This window comes from Dermacentor andersoni, chromosome 11, assembly GCF_023375885.2.
Source record: "Dermacentor andersoni chromosome 11, qqDerAnde1_hic_scaffold, whole genome shotgun sequence".
In the NCBI taxonomy this organism is placed as follows: Eukaryota; Metazoa; Arthropoda; class Arachnida; order Ixodida; family Ixodidae; genus Dermacentor; species Dermacentor andersoni.
This window is the reverse complement of record NC_092824.1, coordinates 36421926-36437612: the sequence shown is the minus strand read 5'-3', so window position 1 is coordinate 36437612 and position 15687 is coordinate 36421926. Positions and strand designations below refer to the sequence as shown.

At 51.2% G+C, this 15687-nt stretch overlaps 1 protein-coding gene across 1 annotated transcript in view; it reads left to right on the top strand.

Moving 5' to 3' along the window:
* LOC126517847 (phosphoglucomutase-1-like) overlaps positions 1–11121 on the top strand; it is a 38467-nt gene extending 27346 nt beyond the window's left edge. The window contains exons 4-8 of the mRNA XM_050167649.3: positions 253–531; positions 3440–3726; positions 5939–6242; positions 8204–8338; positions 10800–11121. Of these exons, the coding sequence (XP_050023606.1) occupies positions 253–531; positions 3440–3726; positions 5939–6242; positions 8204–8338; positions 10800–10889 (1095 nt within the window). The 3' untranslated portion in view covers positions 10890–11121. The remainder of the gene's footprint in view (positions 1–252; positions 532–3439; positions 3727–5938; positions 6243–8203; positions 8339–10799) is intronic.
* Positions 11122–15687: the final 4566 nt, after the last annotated feature.

Below are 15687 nucleotides of genomic sequence, written 5' to 3'. Positions count from 1 at the left end.
AATGAGACTGGACGACTAGTCATCCAACCAGTCTACCTACCTGCCCACCCGCCTGCTTATTGACCGACCTGCCGTTCCACCTACTTATAGAAATCGGTAGATCACTCAAGCAATCGATCAACCAGTCAGTTGAAGACGCCAACTGACCCCGTCAACAGAATGTTCCGTTTGTTTGTTTGTTTTTTCTCCTCGACTACGAATGCTCTGAGACGCAACGGCCCTCGAAAGAGACGGTCTTCCGCGGCTGCGCAGGTGTTCGACTTCGACGCCATCCGCAACCTGATCGTGGGCAGTGAGGCGCGGCCCCCGTTCCGGGTGCTCGTCAACAGCATGCACGGCGTGACGGGGCCCTACTGCCGGCGCATCTTCTCCGAGCTGCTGGGCGTGCCCCTCGAGAACGTCCGCAACAGCGAGCCGCTCGCCGACTTCGGCGGCAAGCACCCGGACCCGAACCTGACGTACGCCAAGGAGTTGGTGGACGAGATGCGCACGGGGCCCTTCGACATGGGCGCCGCCTTCGACGGAGACGGGGTGGGTATACGCCTCCTCCTCCTCCTTTTTTTTCTCTCGCCCTCGTTAATGTTCGAACCAGTTACAGAGGGGAGTTCCACAACGGTTTTTCGTGCCGAACCCGTAACGTGTGTGGAGCCGTGGTCGGTGTCGCGGAGGCACAGGCGCGTACATTTCTAACAATAAATTGATTTAGACAGTCTATAGACTTTTTGCAAGCTGTTTTGCCTTTATGTGTTGTTACTTTGTCTGTAAATATATAAAGAGTAGACAAAAGTCGTTGGTCTGTTTCTCACTTGACTCCAGGTCTATAGATATTCGATAGAGAAAACTCGACGAAGTGTAAGGCCATAAAGCTGTATATTGTATATATACGAAGGTCTGTAGACTCTCTATCGACTGTTCAAAGAAATGTTTGTAAATGATAGGATATATCGGAGAGTATGCAAATGCATTCTTTGTCAAAAGTATATGGACCAGGTTGCGTGCGGCTTCTAAGCAGAAACCAGGCTATTAGCCCCGGTGCCCCGGATAATGAACAGAACTCTCTTGCACGTCATCCAGGTGTTTGTAGAGTCAGAATATGACCGTGGGAACTTCGCCGCACAGCCGATCGACATGACGGCATCGAGTCGCCCGGACACTTTTGGCAGAAACTGCTCCTTTTACGAATGTTTCTTGGAAGTTCTACGAAAAAAATATTGTGTTCGCGAAAAGAACTTGGCTCGGTCTCAGATCGTATCCTTGGAAGTCTTCCGATTGTGTAAGGACAAAATGTCGAACCGAAAACTTCTCAGGCTCGCTTAAGGTTCATGCGTCTGGATATTTTCCGGTTCGATTCAGGTTAACCTCCGGTGCAATAAAATATCATGGTTCGAACCAGTTCACACGGGTTCATAACGTTTCGGTATTAACGGGAATTAGATGTGTTAGAAAACAATGTCTTTCAGCCCCACCGCGAATTTCTTTGAGTGAAACATGGTTTATTTCTGCCCCTACGTGATGCCGAACGATGTACTCTCTGGTGTCTTATAAGATTACGCAATAAATTGAATGCACTGTGACTCGAGGCGCGTAGGCGTACTGCGGTTTGTTTTCGAAGGCCACAGTGTCCATTTCTTGATTCCACAAAAACAAATTTGATTCCATTTAGTTGCAACTGTAAGCTTTCTTACAGCTGCCTGCACCTCGCCCGTTGACGTTGAGGGTCCATTCAGGAACCGATATACTAATATTTGGCAACGACACAGGCCTGTAGGATAGCTGTTGAGTTTACAAAGGATGTTCCGTACAGCCCGCAGCCGTGTTCTGACGATGCACCCCTGCGAGATAATAAGAGAGAGAAGGTGAGAAGGGCACTGCACGTTTCGGGAGAACAAAGAGCTAGCATAGGAACCGTGTCGAGTGATAAGTGTAGAATGAAAGGGCTGAATGGTCCATGATGACTCGCCCATCTTTCCGTGGCACGGCCATCGTGTACATCCCGGCCACTGACCCTGGCGTGAGGACACACTTAGTGTACTCACTCTTACCTCTTGACTGGAATCAATCCTCCGACGTGTAGCAAACAAGTCTGGCAATACTCAAGCGGTTATTCACGTTCTTCTCCAGTGTGCCCTAGCTACTATGGAAGCAACGAGGAAAAACGTTTTTCCCTTCTGCATATGGCGAACACATTTATCTGCACCCAATATTCTTTTGTGAGTAATGAACCGCTTTTTAACATGAAAACAGTTTTGAACTGTTTTTCGAAACAAATAGCCGAAACAAACAACCTAAAATCATTTCGTTAGCATAATTGTACCACGTACCCATCAGCCCTTGCCTTTCTTGGAGCGCTGTCGCTACTGTCACCGATATGTGTCATTGCATCGTCTATTCCTAATGAAATTCTATTCGTCATAGCGCACACTAATCATTGTCATTATTTTAATAGCTACACATTTTACACCATTTACAGTGACAGATTTTTAGGCCTTTTTCACAGCCATGTAACACCTACCATTAGCACTCAATTTTCCATTTCATGTAGAATTAATTGACAACACATCGTCGCGCGTCATGTCAGTTTTTGGTCATATGTGGCCCTTGCGCCATTAAACACCACACACTATCATCATCAGCCCCTGGCATGACCTGTGCATCACTGCACAGTTTGACACACATGACCGGTATACCTAACATTTTCCTGATTCAAAAAGAGCGCTCGTCAACTTGTACCCTGCACCAGAAAACCGCGCTGCTTTGGTGCCCGTTTCGAACTGTTCGGAATAGCAGAGCATGTAAACAACACCGTCGCTGTAGATGGAGTTTGCAGGTATCTAATGAAGCAACAGCGGCGAGATGCAAGAATTTTACAGCGAAAGCTGTATATGACTAACCTTCCGTAGTTTTTTCGGCTTACGGCAACAGAAACGGACTTGGCGATTTCTAACGAACCCATACTGGTGCAATGCGGTGGCGCAGATGTCAAAATGCGGAACAGATTAGAACGCCCGCCGTGAAAAATAGCGTGCCGTCAAAGTTATCGCACTATATAAGCAGGAGAGGTGTCGGCGCTAAAAACAGCTGCGTTATCGATGGGGCGGACACGTATAGTTTGCACACCCGAAGAACAACATGCGTACGAGGAGCGCCGGAGGGAACGGCTACGATAATGCAAACGGCGCCGGCGCGAAACAACCACCGACGAAGAACGTCCCCGCGCTGCTGCGCGAACAAATGACAACCATTCCACTCTGCGAAGATGGAATTGCAGCGAAAACACTTTGCTTTTCGTGTGAGAGTTTTGACTGTCGCCAGCTTTCGCTGCCATTGCATCTTCCCAGAGTAGAACGGTTCTCGTTTTTTGTGTGCGTTTGTCTGTACCACCTGTAACGTGCCACCAACTCATGAACAGCGGAGGATATGACTGCGGCGCGACCTGCAGGACCGCAACATGATCCTGGGCGGGGGCGCCTTCTTCGTGACGCCCTCGGACTCGCTGGCCGTGCTTGCGGACAACATGCACGCCATCCCGTACTTCCAGGCGACGGGCATCCGGGGCCTGGCGCGCAGCATGCCCACCGCGGGCGCCGTGGACCGGGTCGCGAAGGCCAAGGGCCTGCCCATGTACGAGACGCCCACCGGGTGGAAGTTCTTCGGCACGCTCATGGACGCCGGACGCCTGTCGCTCTGCGGCGAGGAGAGCTTCGGCACCGGCTCCGACCACGTCCGGTACGTAGGCGGACGTGTCGCTTCCCCTCGAATGGGGCGGGCCGCCGTCCTCTGTGTCGTGGTCGTCCGACTGTTAACAATGCATACAATTGTAACGGAGAGTTGAGACACCAATTAGACGCAGTTTCAGTGTGCTGCCGCTTTCGAGTGTGGACCGCTCGAGTCTCGCGACGTCGAGCTACCACGGCTTGACTGTTGCTGTACGTGTCTATTCGCGTAATGCGCCTCAACTCAAAACCGTGGCCCCCGAACAATGAAGTGATCAGCTAATCAGACTAATATAAGAATTAATAATTAAGCTGCCGGCTTTAGCGCCGGGACTGAGCTTCCCGTATGTGTGGACGCCGAGACTGCAGGCCGCATAGGTGCTTGTTCCGCAAAAGCACATTTTCTGACATGGCCGTCGGCAGATACCACGATTGAGTGTCTGTACCCTTAGCGCTGACGCGTAGTAATTTTGCTTACAGCGAAAGAACGATGCACAGCAGCAATGATTGCGTTTTTTGTGATTCATTTGTGTAGAGCGACACATAATGCGACAACAGATGTTTCAACACCGCTTTTTATGTCCAGTCCTTTAACACCGTGCTGTAACTGACTGACTGTAACGCGTTTACTGTTTCGCTTTCCCTCTCAGCAAGCAACATATACTTGTAAACAGTTTCAATCGCTCTATGAACTTTCGCTTAATTATGTGGGCCTCTTCACCATTATAGACATTCTTTTAAATCCTGCGAGTTTCTGTGCGTGGCAGTTTAATAGAAGACATATCGTCCGCGCTTTTAGATTTTTGCTTCAGCTTAATGCATGGTTAAGCGAAGAACAGGCGGCGCAATCTCGGCGAGATGATCCGCACACTGCTCTCAGCGAACGCAGGCGCCCTTTCCAGTAGCAACACCAAAATAATATATGAAATGGGGCCTCAACACACAAATACAAGCAACCGAGACTGGCTTTACAAACCGGCGACAGCGTAACTCAATGCGGAGAGCTATGACCCAGAGAATCTCGTCACTAGCTCGCCACCAAGCCGCAGCAAGGTGTGTTCAAAACTCTAGTGTATCAGGCCCATGAGCCCTATGATCGTTCACCGCGCAACGATAGCGGCGGTGATGACGCTTGGAGACCACGGATTTCTCGGTGTATAGTCGTTGGGTCCCTCCGCTTTCGGCAAGGTTTGTCGGACTAAAGAGCGGCCGCTTTCCACCGACGTTACTAGATTATGGCTTGCACTCCCTGCTTTCCGTGACATGTATTACGGGCGGTATAAGGCACAACGTGGTGCGTACATTTCAAACACCTTTAGAGTGCGAGAACTACGCACAGAACTCAAAACGACGCACAAAACGGCCGAGATAGGTGTTGCTATACGGGCATAGGAAAGGCACTTGCCGGGCGCCTGATACTCGGGATAATGCAACGGGCATTTTTGTACGCCGACCTTCCGGGATGAATTCATTTCACTGAGGCGGGTGCACTTTCTTTCTGCCTCCCTCGATCTTCGACAGCTCCTTTCTTTTTTCTAGGATTTACTGTGCAAACCATTATCGCCCCCCCCCCCCCCCCATTATATACAACACTTCTACTTTGGAAAGGTATTCACATGAGCAAGTAGCCCCCAGTTCTTTCTGTTCAGAAGGACTGAATCTAGGGCTAGCTGATGCGGGTTCAATCCGGTGCAATGGCGCAGCGAAGACGGATAAAGACACGCTGGACACAGGCGCCGCGTCCAGTGAGTGTTTAACCGTGTTTGTGTTTATTCTCCGAGACGCCATCGCACCAAAACGAACTTCTTTTTGTGCCTGAAAAACGCAGCTGCCGCCAGTTCGGCAGAGGCAAGCTCATTGCTTCGCTAGTTCGCGAACCGACCGCGTGGCGCCGCCACCGTCTGTGAAAATCTAGAGTTACTGTATATAGGCTCTTTTGGGGAGCTCCCTAAAGGGAGCCTATACACAGTAATGAGTTTTAGTTTAGGGGGCGCAAGCGGCTTGCGTATGCAAGAACTAGCGGCGACGCTACTGCGCATGCGCAGACCGCCACCACTAGTTTTTGCGTACGCAAGCCGCTTGCGCCCCCTAAACTAAATCTCTCTAGTAACTTTAGTGAAAGTTGCGAACAGTGCGAGCGGCCTCACCTTGGTGGTCTCGCGGGGGGGAGGGCTACGCGGAACATTCGCGGTTCGAGCAACTTCGGGGCGCCGTGTCGTGCGCAGGGAGAAGGACGGCGTGTGGGCCGCCCTGGCGTGGCTGTCGGTGCTGGCGCACAGCGGCAAGGGCGTCCAGGAGATCTGCGAGGACCACTGGGCGCGCTACGGGCGCAACTACTTCACGCGCTACGACTACGAGGAGTGCGAGACCGGCGCCGCGCACCAGCTGATGCAGCACATTGAGGGCCGCATGAACGACCCGGCCTTCAAGGGGCGCCGCTTCCTGTGCGACGGCCGCGTCTACACCGTGGCCAAGGCCGACGACTTCACGTACACCGACCCGATCGACGGGTCCACTTCCATCAAGCAGGTAGGTGCGCGACATGCGCACGCGCAACACAATCACGTGGGCAGGGTGGCCACGTGGCCCGCGGAGCGCCAGCGCGCAACGGCGTGGTCGCGCATCGAAGCTAAGCCGCGCAGGCGCACAGGGGCTTGGAGGCGGGGCTTCGCGTCGTGTGGTCGTCTGCTAAAGCACGGCCCGCTCCCGCACTTAGTCGGTCAGCGACATCGGGTTTTAAGGAACAGAAAGGAGACGCGTAGACACAATGCTAGACTGAAAAGCATGAATAGCATACTTACTTAGCCTAAGCAGGCTAGGTCACTATTTCTCACGGCCCCGTTTCAAAGGGAATGCCGATGGATCATCATCGGGTCAGAATCTTTTTACGGCTAGCCATATTCGGGCTATCGCGTCGCGTCCCTTGCAACGCTGTCTCGGACCCAACTTTCTTGAGGCGCGACACAGCGTTCCAGGAATGAAGGAAGGAACTAAACTAGGAATGAGCATTACGCCACGCAGCCAGCCAGTTGACAAGCGAACTCTACGCCAAGCTATACCTTGCGCTTTTTTGGCGAGTACCCCAGCAAAATCGATTTGTCACACGAAAAGTGTAAGGCCTTGTAACTGCACAAGAATGCGTAATTTGCGATATAAGAAACAATCGTGACCAAAAAAAAAAAAAAAGAACAGCTTGATCAGCGACAAAATCGATCTCGTCAGGCCGCCTTGAAAGCTTACTTTCCCGCGTTACGGGTATGTAAGCCTGCTGTGGGGCTGCTGAGTATAAGAATTACAAGTGATTGGTATATGTGATAATAGTATACTAATGATGATTTGTCATAAGAATAATAAATGATTGGTGGCGGTAAAAAAAACTGGTGACGTCTCCGCCTCAAGGTCGTAACAAAAACAGAAAAATGGAAAATTATATTTAAAAAAGAAAGAGAAAGAAAACCAGCTGTTGTGAAACCGGTTGTGATGGCGCCCCGACTCGGTTAATACGATCGCTTTGATCGTATCATGCAGCTTCCTGGCAAGCCATCACCACACCGTTCTGTACAGGGGTTTCTTTGGCGCCGGAAAAGCGATGGGTAGGCAGGCATAAGCTAAGAAAAGCAAGTTAGCAAAAGCGAAGTAACAGCCGAGCCGAAGAATACTTACGCATTAGAAGACAATTCTCAGAGTTGCTTTAGCATTTTTTCCCTCGCGCTGTCGGCCCAACACGTGACCTCTGAGACTCGGCGTATTGGCACACACAATGTTTGGTTCCCAGTAGCTCTTAATCGACGTGCACTGGTTCGGTTGTCCTGCCGTATTGCCATGGAGGAAGGAAAAAGTTAGATCATTACGTCACGCGGCCAGCCTTGAAAAGCGCAAGCTCCGTAAAGCCAGTCGCTTTGCTCAGTGGCGGCCCAACACGTGACCTCTTGCGTTGAGAGACACCACGGAGCTAGACGTTTGGCTCCCAATAGCTATGCCAGTAGTTTTTAGTCGGTGCGCGCTCGCTCAGCTGCCCTGCCGTGGCTCTGCCTGCAGAGCGGGTACACCAAAACCCAACCGCGCAATTTGACGTGCGATCACGTGTTGGGCCGAAAGGTTTGTCTTCAATCGCGTTGCGTTATGCTTCCTCCTAACTTTCTTTTCCTTCCCCCATGCGTGTAGCTCTGCCTTCGAGCGGCAGGAGTACTAAAACCTACCTCGCGCTCGGTTCTGGGCCTGTTCGCCGTGACTTCCTCTGGCGCTCTTGCCCACACAGCTCCCGCCCATCTTCCTTTCCATATTGCCGAAATGGGGGCAGGTTTTTTTTTTTTTAGACATGCCCTCTTCACGAATCACCGCTGCCCCTATATCTGTAGATGGCTTCCGGTAGTGGGGAGCCTGTCGTGGGGACTACGCACACGACGCAATCGGGACGCGTGCCACCCGAATAATGGACGACTGTGGTGCTCTGGTGTATCCCCCCAAAAAAAACACGCTCCCTCTCGCAGGGCCTGCGCATCGTGTTCACCGACGGCTCCCGCATTGTGTACCGCCTGAGCGGAACGGGCAGCCAGGGTGCCACCATTCGGGTCTACATCGACAGCTACGAGCCGGACCCGCTCAAGTGCAAGGAGGACTCGCAGGTAACCGTCCTCCCCGTCCCTCTGTGATTGCAAGCTCGCCCGTGGCTGTCCTACATTTTTTTTTTTATGCGAGGCTATTCCGGATTCCACGGAGTCCCGACTCAACCTTTTTTTGGGGGGACATCGTCCACTCGTCTAGGATCTGTTTCCAGGGGCACGTGCTATTCGCATATCAAGCAATGTGTGTGCGTATCGGAACCTTCGCAATTCTCTTGGTTCTTTGTACTTTCTTTAGATATGTTTCTTCTTTGCCACGAACGCTCCGGTTATACAGCATCACTTATCGTAAAGCTTGCGCAGAGGCCGTGGAGTAGTTAGACATGCTCTAGGAGAAGTGCTTAATCAGTTTATACGGAGGAAATATTCATTCGAAACTGTTTTTTAGTTAATATCGCGGTGAGAGCTTGATTGTAAGAAAAGCAAATGAAGATGGTGTTATTCTTAAATATCGCCCTGAAGGCCCAGTGTCGGTACGTCACTGTGACGTCATGTCTTTCAACGTGTCTTCCTTTCGTACTTCTGCCGCTGTTGCTCAGTAAAAAAAAAAAAAAAAGCTATCAGAAGAAATTCTGGAATTTCATATATGTACCAAAACCATGATCTGACTTTAAAGGGACACTTAAGAGAAAGAAGATTTCTTCTGTATCGGTAAGTTACGCTGCTTCAATGTCAAAAACAGCACTCTTACCACGATAATACGCTTGGTAAGCCAGAAAAAAAAACATAATAACAAAAGACAGGTGGCGACGCCGCCTTGAAATTCCCGCACCATGTCGCTGTGATGTCATGGATTTTGGCAGCGTCTTCTAGGGCCTGGCTAATTCTTTAGCGAGTACATTGTGTGACCTTCTCGAGGAGCGATGGCTAAGCGCTCTGACTAGCTCGGAACTAGACGATCAACTGTAGGCTATCCAGCGGGCAGCGGTGGAAAGGCTATGCCTCACCGCACAAAACGCCCGGGTGGCCTGAGCCCGGGCTGGCAACCTCGCAGGTTCTTTTCCCATTAAAGATTTTTGTGTTCTAATGGAGCCAAAGATTGAACATAGCGAGTTTCGGGAACCTTTACTGAGCGAACGCGGCCTAAATAAAAAAAAAAAAAGTACATTAAAATCCGTGAGGTCACAGTGACGCATTGGCATAGAGGGTTCGGTACGTTTGGCGCCCTGAAGTGTGTTCACCGAGGACAGAAGTTTCTCGCATAAAGGATTTGTTGATCAGATATAATGGGGTCGAATTATTTTCGCGGGACCCGTCTAAGCCTTCGTACCTTAATGGAAACTGGAGTGACGACTGAAGCGTTCCTATAAGAACGAGGCCACCGCACATGGCAGTCGAACCGGCGACCTTAGTACTCAGTAGCAGAAGGCAGCGCCATAACCAATGAGTCACCGCGGCAGGGAGTCATCGTGCCGGAATCGTGTCACGGTCTGCTGAGAATGCGTAGCTACGGCCAGTTCAGCAACCTCAAACCGGTTTTGCGGGGAAACGAACCGGTTATCCGGTTATTCGATTCACCGGTTATTCGATCTGAAAACCGGATAACCGGAGTGATAGGTTATTCGGTTGGTCATTCGAATAGGCGGATATTTCTTCTCCTGTACTTGTTTCGAAATTGCCTCTCTTTCTCTCTTGTATTCTTATACTTGTAGTTACTTTTGCAAACGCTCGCGCAACCCGACATCTGCTCTGGTTGACCTCCTCACCTTTCCTTTTTTAAGCGCCAACAATTCATGTTCGAATATCCGACTAACCCGTTGTTTAAACCTGATATCCCGAATATCCGTTTCTCAAAATCCGTATAACTGGTTTTCCAGACCGGATTCATTTCCCTCCGGTTAAACCGGATAGCCGGTTTAACGGATATTCACAAGCATTACAAGCAACATACATCAATCGCTGCATATATAGCTGCGAGTAATGTATATAATTATGGCTGAATATCCTTTTGAGAAGGGGCTGTAACGTGTGGGTCACAATCCAGCACGTACTATTCAACTTCATATCCAACTTAATTTTATGATGGTAGGCATGCTTTTATTCTACTTCTAATGCCTACAATAAATCCGTAGTTACTACATTCTGATGCTATGTACCAATTTTTATTGGTTATCGCTGTGTTTCTTTTCTACCACGCGCCACCAGTACTGCAAACGTCTCTCGCTTATGTTTGCAGCGCTAATCTTCACTGTCTTAAACCCCAAGGCTTCATGCCGACTGGCCACGCATTTATCAACTATGGTATCAACTACACTGAGACATTCCAACAATGTGTGTGTGTGTGTTTGCGGTACTTTTGCGTGGTACACACAGATAATCACCTTGGTTACACCACCTTCTCAGTAATTTCGCGTTCTTAGGCCGCCATATCCTTAAAATGTACTAGCTGGCGCTCGACAAAACGCCGAGCGCCTCGCATAATCGTTTTTCCGTTCGTCTCATTTCATTTTTTCAAACCACGCAGAAGATGCTGCGTCCCCTGGTGGCCGTCGCCCTCCACATCTCGGACATGAAGAACTTCATCGGCCGCACCAGGCCGACCGTGATCACGTGAGCTGGGACCGGCGTCGCTCGCCGCCACCAACCCCCCCACCACCGCCGCCCCGCTCGCCCGGCGAGGGGCGCAACTAGTCCCCGGTGCCAAGGCTGTACTGCGCGGAAGCTGCCAACAAAGGAATGGGTCGAACGGCATCTCACGACGCTGCGTGCAGAGCAGCGTGCCCTCGGTGCCCGCTGCTCCGCCAACATTTGATTCTCCTCGAGGCAATAAAACCCACTTACTTGGACTTGTTTCGTTGCACTTACAATGCGAGTTCCGCCCGGTCGTCGCATGCCCCAAAACATGCCAGCGCGGTGAATGCGCTTACAGTTTTTGTTTTGTTATTTAGATAGAATTTATGTGCGCACTTAGGGCGAATTGTCGCCGTCGGCATGATGTTCCGCATTTGCAATTTTTGACGATACGGACGCCCCACAGCGGCCGCGGCGCGAATCACTCTATCCGGGATACGCGCGAACGAATTCCGAAGCAACAGCGTATGCTGCGTAGATCGATCGCTTGTCAAACCCTTTAGTGATGTGCTAGCAGCGCTGCAAAAATAAGCATCGAGGGCATTGTTGCGTGCAGTATTGCACATCCACAGGTGTAAGACTCGCGAGGCATCGTTCCATCCTTTCCCAATGCCAGTGAGACGAAGGGGAGGCAGCGTTCGGCCCAGAAAATTCGGAAGCACAGATCCGTAAGGGCGACGATGATTGTGTACGTGCGCCATTTTCAGCCAGACGACAAATTTCGCCAGATATAAGAATTGACACGATTTCGCGTTTATTTATATATCATGCGTGTGTAGTGCCGCGGCCGTTTGCACATGTGAGCTGTCCGAAGAGGATGAAGACGACAGGAGCGCGCGCTAAAGGGCCCGTCACCAGGTCTCGCCATTTCGAGTTGGCAAGCGCAGTGCATGCGATACGCGCTAACGATCGTGTCTGCAAAGTATTACACCGCTACGCGTCAGGAAACGAGCTGACATTTCAAACCAAACGTCGTGCGTCCATCTCCTTGCAGCCAACGCACTCCCAGCCGGAGAATCGACGTCAGTCGCCCAAGTGCGCCTGCGTAAATGTCGGTGCAGTGACGTCACCTACAGTGACACGTAACTTCAATAATTATTCGATGCAACAGAAATTTTTTTGTCTATTGCTTCAACATATGAATTAAAGTTTATAGAAGTAATAAATGTCGGCATTTCTTTGTTCCACTGTGTACCGTAGGAAGAAAGATGTCGAGCCGTGGCCACAGCGATGCTTTCGAGAAAACAGTGGAGAGGGTGTCGCCATTTGAGCAACCCCTTGCTTTCCGTCGTCTGCTTTCTTCGCGGAGCGGTAATACACTAGCCCACCAAACATCTATCTTTCCATCGCGGATAAACAAACAAACAAAACTTTGGGAGTTGTCTAATTATGCGCAAGCACTGTGCCACCCCCTCATCTCCACGCAGCCCCTATATCCCTATATTAGAGAGTTTTCACTTAGGGGACGCAATCCGCTTGCATCCCCTGAACTAAAGCTCTTGTTACGTTTCGCCTACAACGCGCGGTAATGCCGGCGCGGATGCAACGGACGCCGGGGCTTCGTTCAAAGCGGCGGACATTTTGGCCCGTTCGACGCCGCCGCAACGCCTCCCCGCCAAGCGTGTCCAGGCGTGTTTCAGTGCCACGTGTCTTCGGGTGTGCGTGTGTGTGTGTGTGCCCACGCTTGTCAAAGCGCGGCAGCCGGGGAGCGGAGCTCCCCAAGTGAGGAGCCAGCAGGTCTGTCCGTCGGCGGGTTGGCGATGCGTCACTACACTCGGCTCACCATGTCTCTCGGCTCGACCGTGCGCGCCGTCGTGTGGGCTCATGCTCCGCCGTCGCGTGGGCTCATCCCGTGACCTTCCTGCTGGCCCGCGACGCCGAGAGTATAAGAGCAGCTGCCCCCGGACGCCAGAAGAGAGGCTCCGATTTGTACTGTTGAGTTACGTGCTCTCCCGTCTCTCCACTTCGGTCGAACTGACCGGCCGCTCTTTTGCTATGTTAGAATAAACAAGTTGTTCTGTTACCAGTCTTCTCTTGCTTTGCCGGGACCTTCGGATGCTTCCAGTGCCCCAGGCCGCCAGGCCAACGCTACCCTTGGGGCTTGCGACCCATTGGCAATAACGGGCGTCAGCACCGAGACCCCAACAACTGGTTGCCAGCGGTGAGATCGCGACAACGGAGGCCAGCAGCGAAGAGATGCGGTTGAATGTATGCTGAGCAGCACAACGACCATCCGGGAGCAGTGCAACGAGCCCTGTGTTATGACTGGTTGCCTGCAGCGGAACGACTGCGCTGAAGTCTTGGCTGCGAGGTTTGGTGAGTGCGGGACTTTCTTCTTCTGAGTTTTGCCAGGCTTTTGTTAGTGTTAGAAACAGAGCTGGTAATTGTGGTTGTCGTTGCTGCCGGGTTAGTTTGCGGCAAGACAATAGTAGGCAGTAGAGAAAGCAGCATTCAGAGCAGCCATGGATTTGAAGTCGTTGCGCAAACCGAAATTGCTGGAGCTTGCAAGAGAGTTGGGTCTGGATGTCTCAGACAAACTCAGAAAACCAGAACTGCTAAGGGCTATTCTTGAGTTAGAAGCTGAGGATGACGAGCTGTCGGATTGCCTTGAGACCATTGAGGAGCGGGCAAAAAGACATGAGCGCGAACTTATAGAACAGAAAGAAAAAGAAGAGCGTGAACACGCTTTGGAAATGAAGCGTCTCGAGTTAGAGATGGAACGCGCTCGTAATGGAAGTCAGGCACACGGTGCAGGAGAACGAGTATTGTTCAAAATGACTGACCTGATGCGGCCGTTTAAGCTTGGAGAGGACATTGGTTTGTTCCTGGTTAACTTTGAGCGAAGGTGCGAGAAGCAGGGGTTCTCTCGGGAAACGTGGCCACAGCGCTTGCTCACTTTGCTACCCGGCGAGGCGGCCGACGTAGTCGCTCGCTTGGAGAGAGAGGAGGCAGAGGATTTCGACAAAGTGAAATCGAGTCTGCTAAAAAAGTACCGGCTGTCAGCGGAGGCGTTCCGTCGGAAGTTTCGGGAAAATGAGAAAGGCAGAAGTGAGTCATATACAGAGTTTGCCTACAGGCTTATGTCAAACATGCAGGAGTGGCTCAAAGAAGAGAAAGCGTTTGGTGACCACGAGAAAGTTCTGCAGTGTTTCGGGCTAGAACAGTTTTATAGTCGGTTACCTGAGAACGTGCGGTACTGGGTCTTGGATAGGCCAGACGTTAGTACGGTGGCTAGAGCCGCTGAGTTAGCCGAGGAGTTTGTGACGCGTCGGGCTCGCGGAGCTAAGGACGGTCAAAAGGGTGAATTTGGCTCCAAGTTTGAGAGGCCGAAGTTCACACCCATGAGAGCAAAGGGGGATACACGTAGTGCGGATGCGAGTGAAAGCAGTCCGACCGAACGTACGGAGACGGCGGCAACCGAAGCCGAACGCAGAAAGCGGTTCGAGACGAGGCAAGCGCGCGTTTGTTATACGTGCCAGAAGCCGGGTCACTTTTCGGCGCAGTGTCCAGAAACAAAAACAAAAGTCGTGTTTTTGTCTTTATGCAGCACTGACGAGAACATGAAGCTTCTCGAGCCTTACATGCGAGACCTCCTCGTGAACGGGAAAGAGTGCCGAGTGCTTCGCGATTCCGCAGCTACAATGGATGTAGTTCACCCCTCTTACGTAGAACCCGATATGTTCACGGGCGAGTGCGCATGGATCAAGCAAGCAGTGGAAGCTCATAGCGTGTGTCTGCCGGTAGCAAAAGTGCTTATTGAAGGACCTTTCGGAGCACTTGAGACGGAGGCCGCAGTGTCATCTATGCTGCCCCCCCAGTACCCGTACCTATTTTCGAACAGGTCCGATCACCTCCTGCGCGAGAAGGGGCTTTTGTTTGGTGAGGCTAGCGTTCAGGCCTTAACCAGATCGAAGGTTCGGGAGCTCGCTGCAAAGGCGGTAGTTGCGGGGCCGACGTTGTTGAACGATGAGAAAGGGTCAGAGGCGCAGCAAGCTGGTATTCAGAGCACGCCCGAACTGAATAAAATTGAGCCTGTAGCGTTAAAGGCACCAGATACTGGAGAGGAAATTCCCGATGCGGGAAAGTTAGAAGAGCTTCCGGTCGAGCTTCCGGGACTAGGCTCAGTGACGAACAGGAAAGACACCGATCAAGTCATTAGTGACTTAATAAGTAAAGCATCGCTGTCGCCTGAGCAGAAAACCGAACTACACCAGCTCTTACAAGAGTTTCAAGGTCTGTTCTCTGAGAGGCCTGGTAGGACTTCTGTCCTTACTCATGACATAGAACTTACCTCCCCAGAGCCAGTACGATCCAAGGCGTACCGGGTGTCACCCCGCCAGAGCGATATTATGGAGGCTGAGGTAAAGAAAATGCTACAGCTCGGTGTTATTGAAGCGGGTGAGAGTGATTATACCTCCCCTTTGATTTTAGTTGAGGTACCGGGCAAGGAACCTCGTCCTTGCGTCGACTACCGCAGGCTTAATTCCATCACTAAGGATCAAATTTATCCGATCCCTAACATCGAGGAACGCCTTGAGAGAGAGAGTAGCGCTCAGTTTATTTCCACCCTAGATCTTGTCAGGGGTTATTGGCAGGTTCCACTTACAGAAGAGGCTAGTAGGTATGCGGCGTTCATTTCACCAATGGGGACATTCCGTCCTAAAGTTTTGAGTTTTGGTTTGAAGAACGCGCCATACTGCTTTTCAAGCCTCATGGATAAAGTGTTGCGGGGACAGCAAGAATTCGCTTTACCGTATCTAGACGACGTAGCGATATTCTCC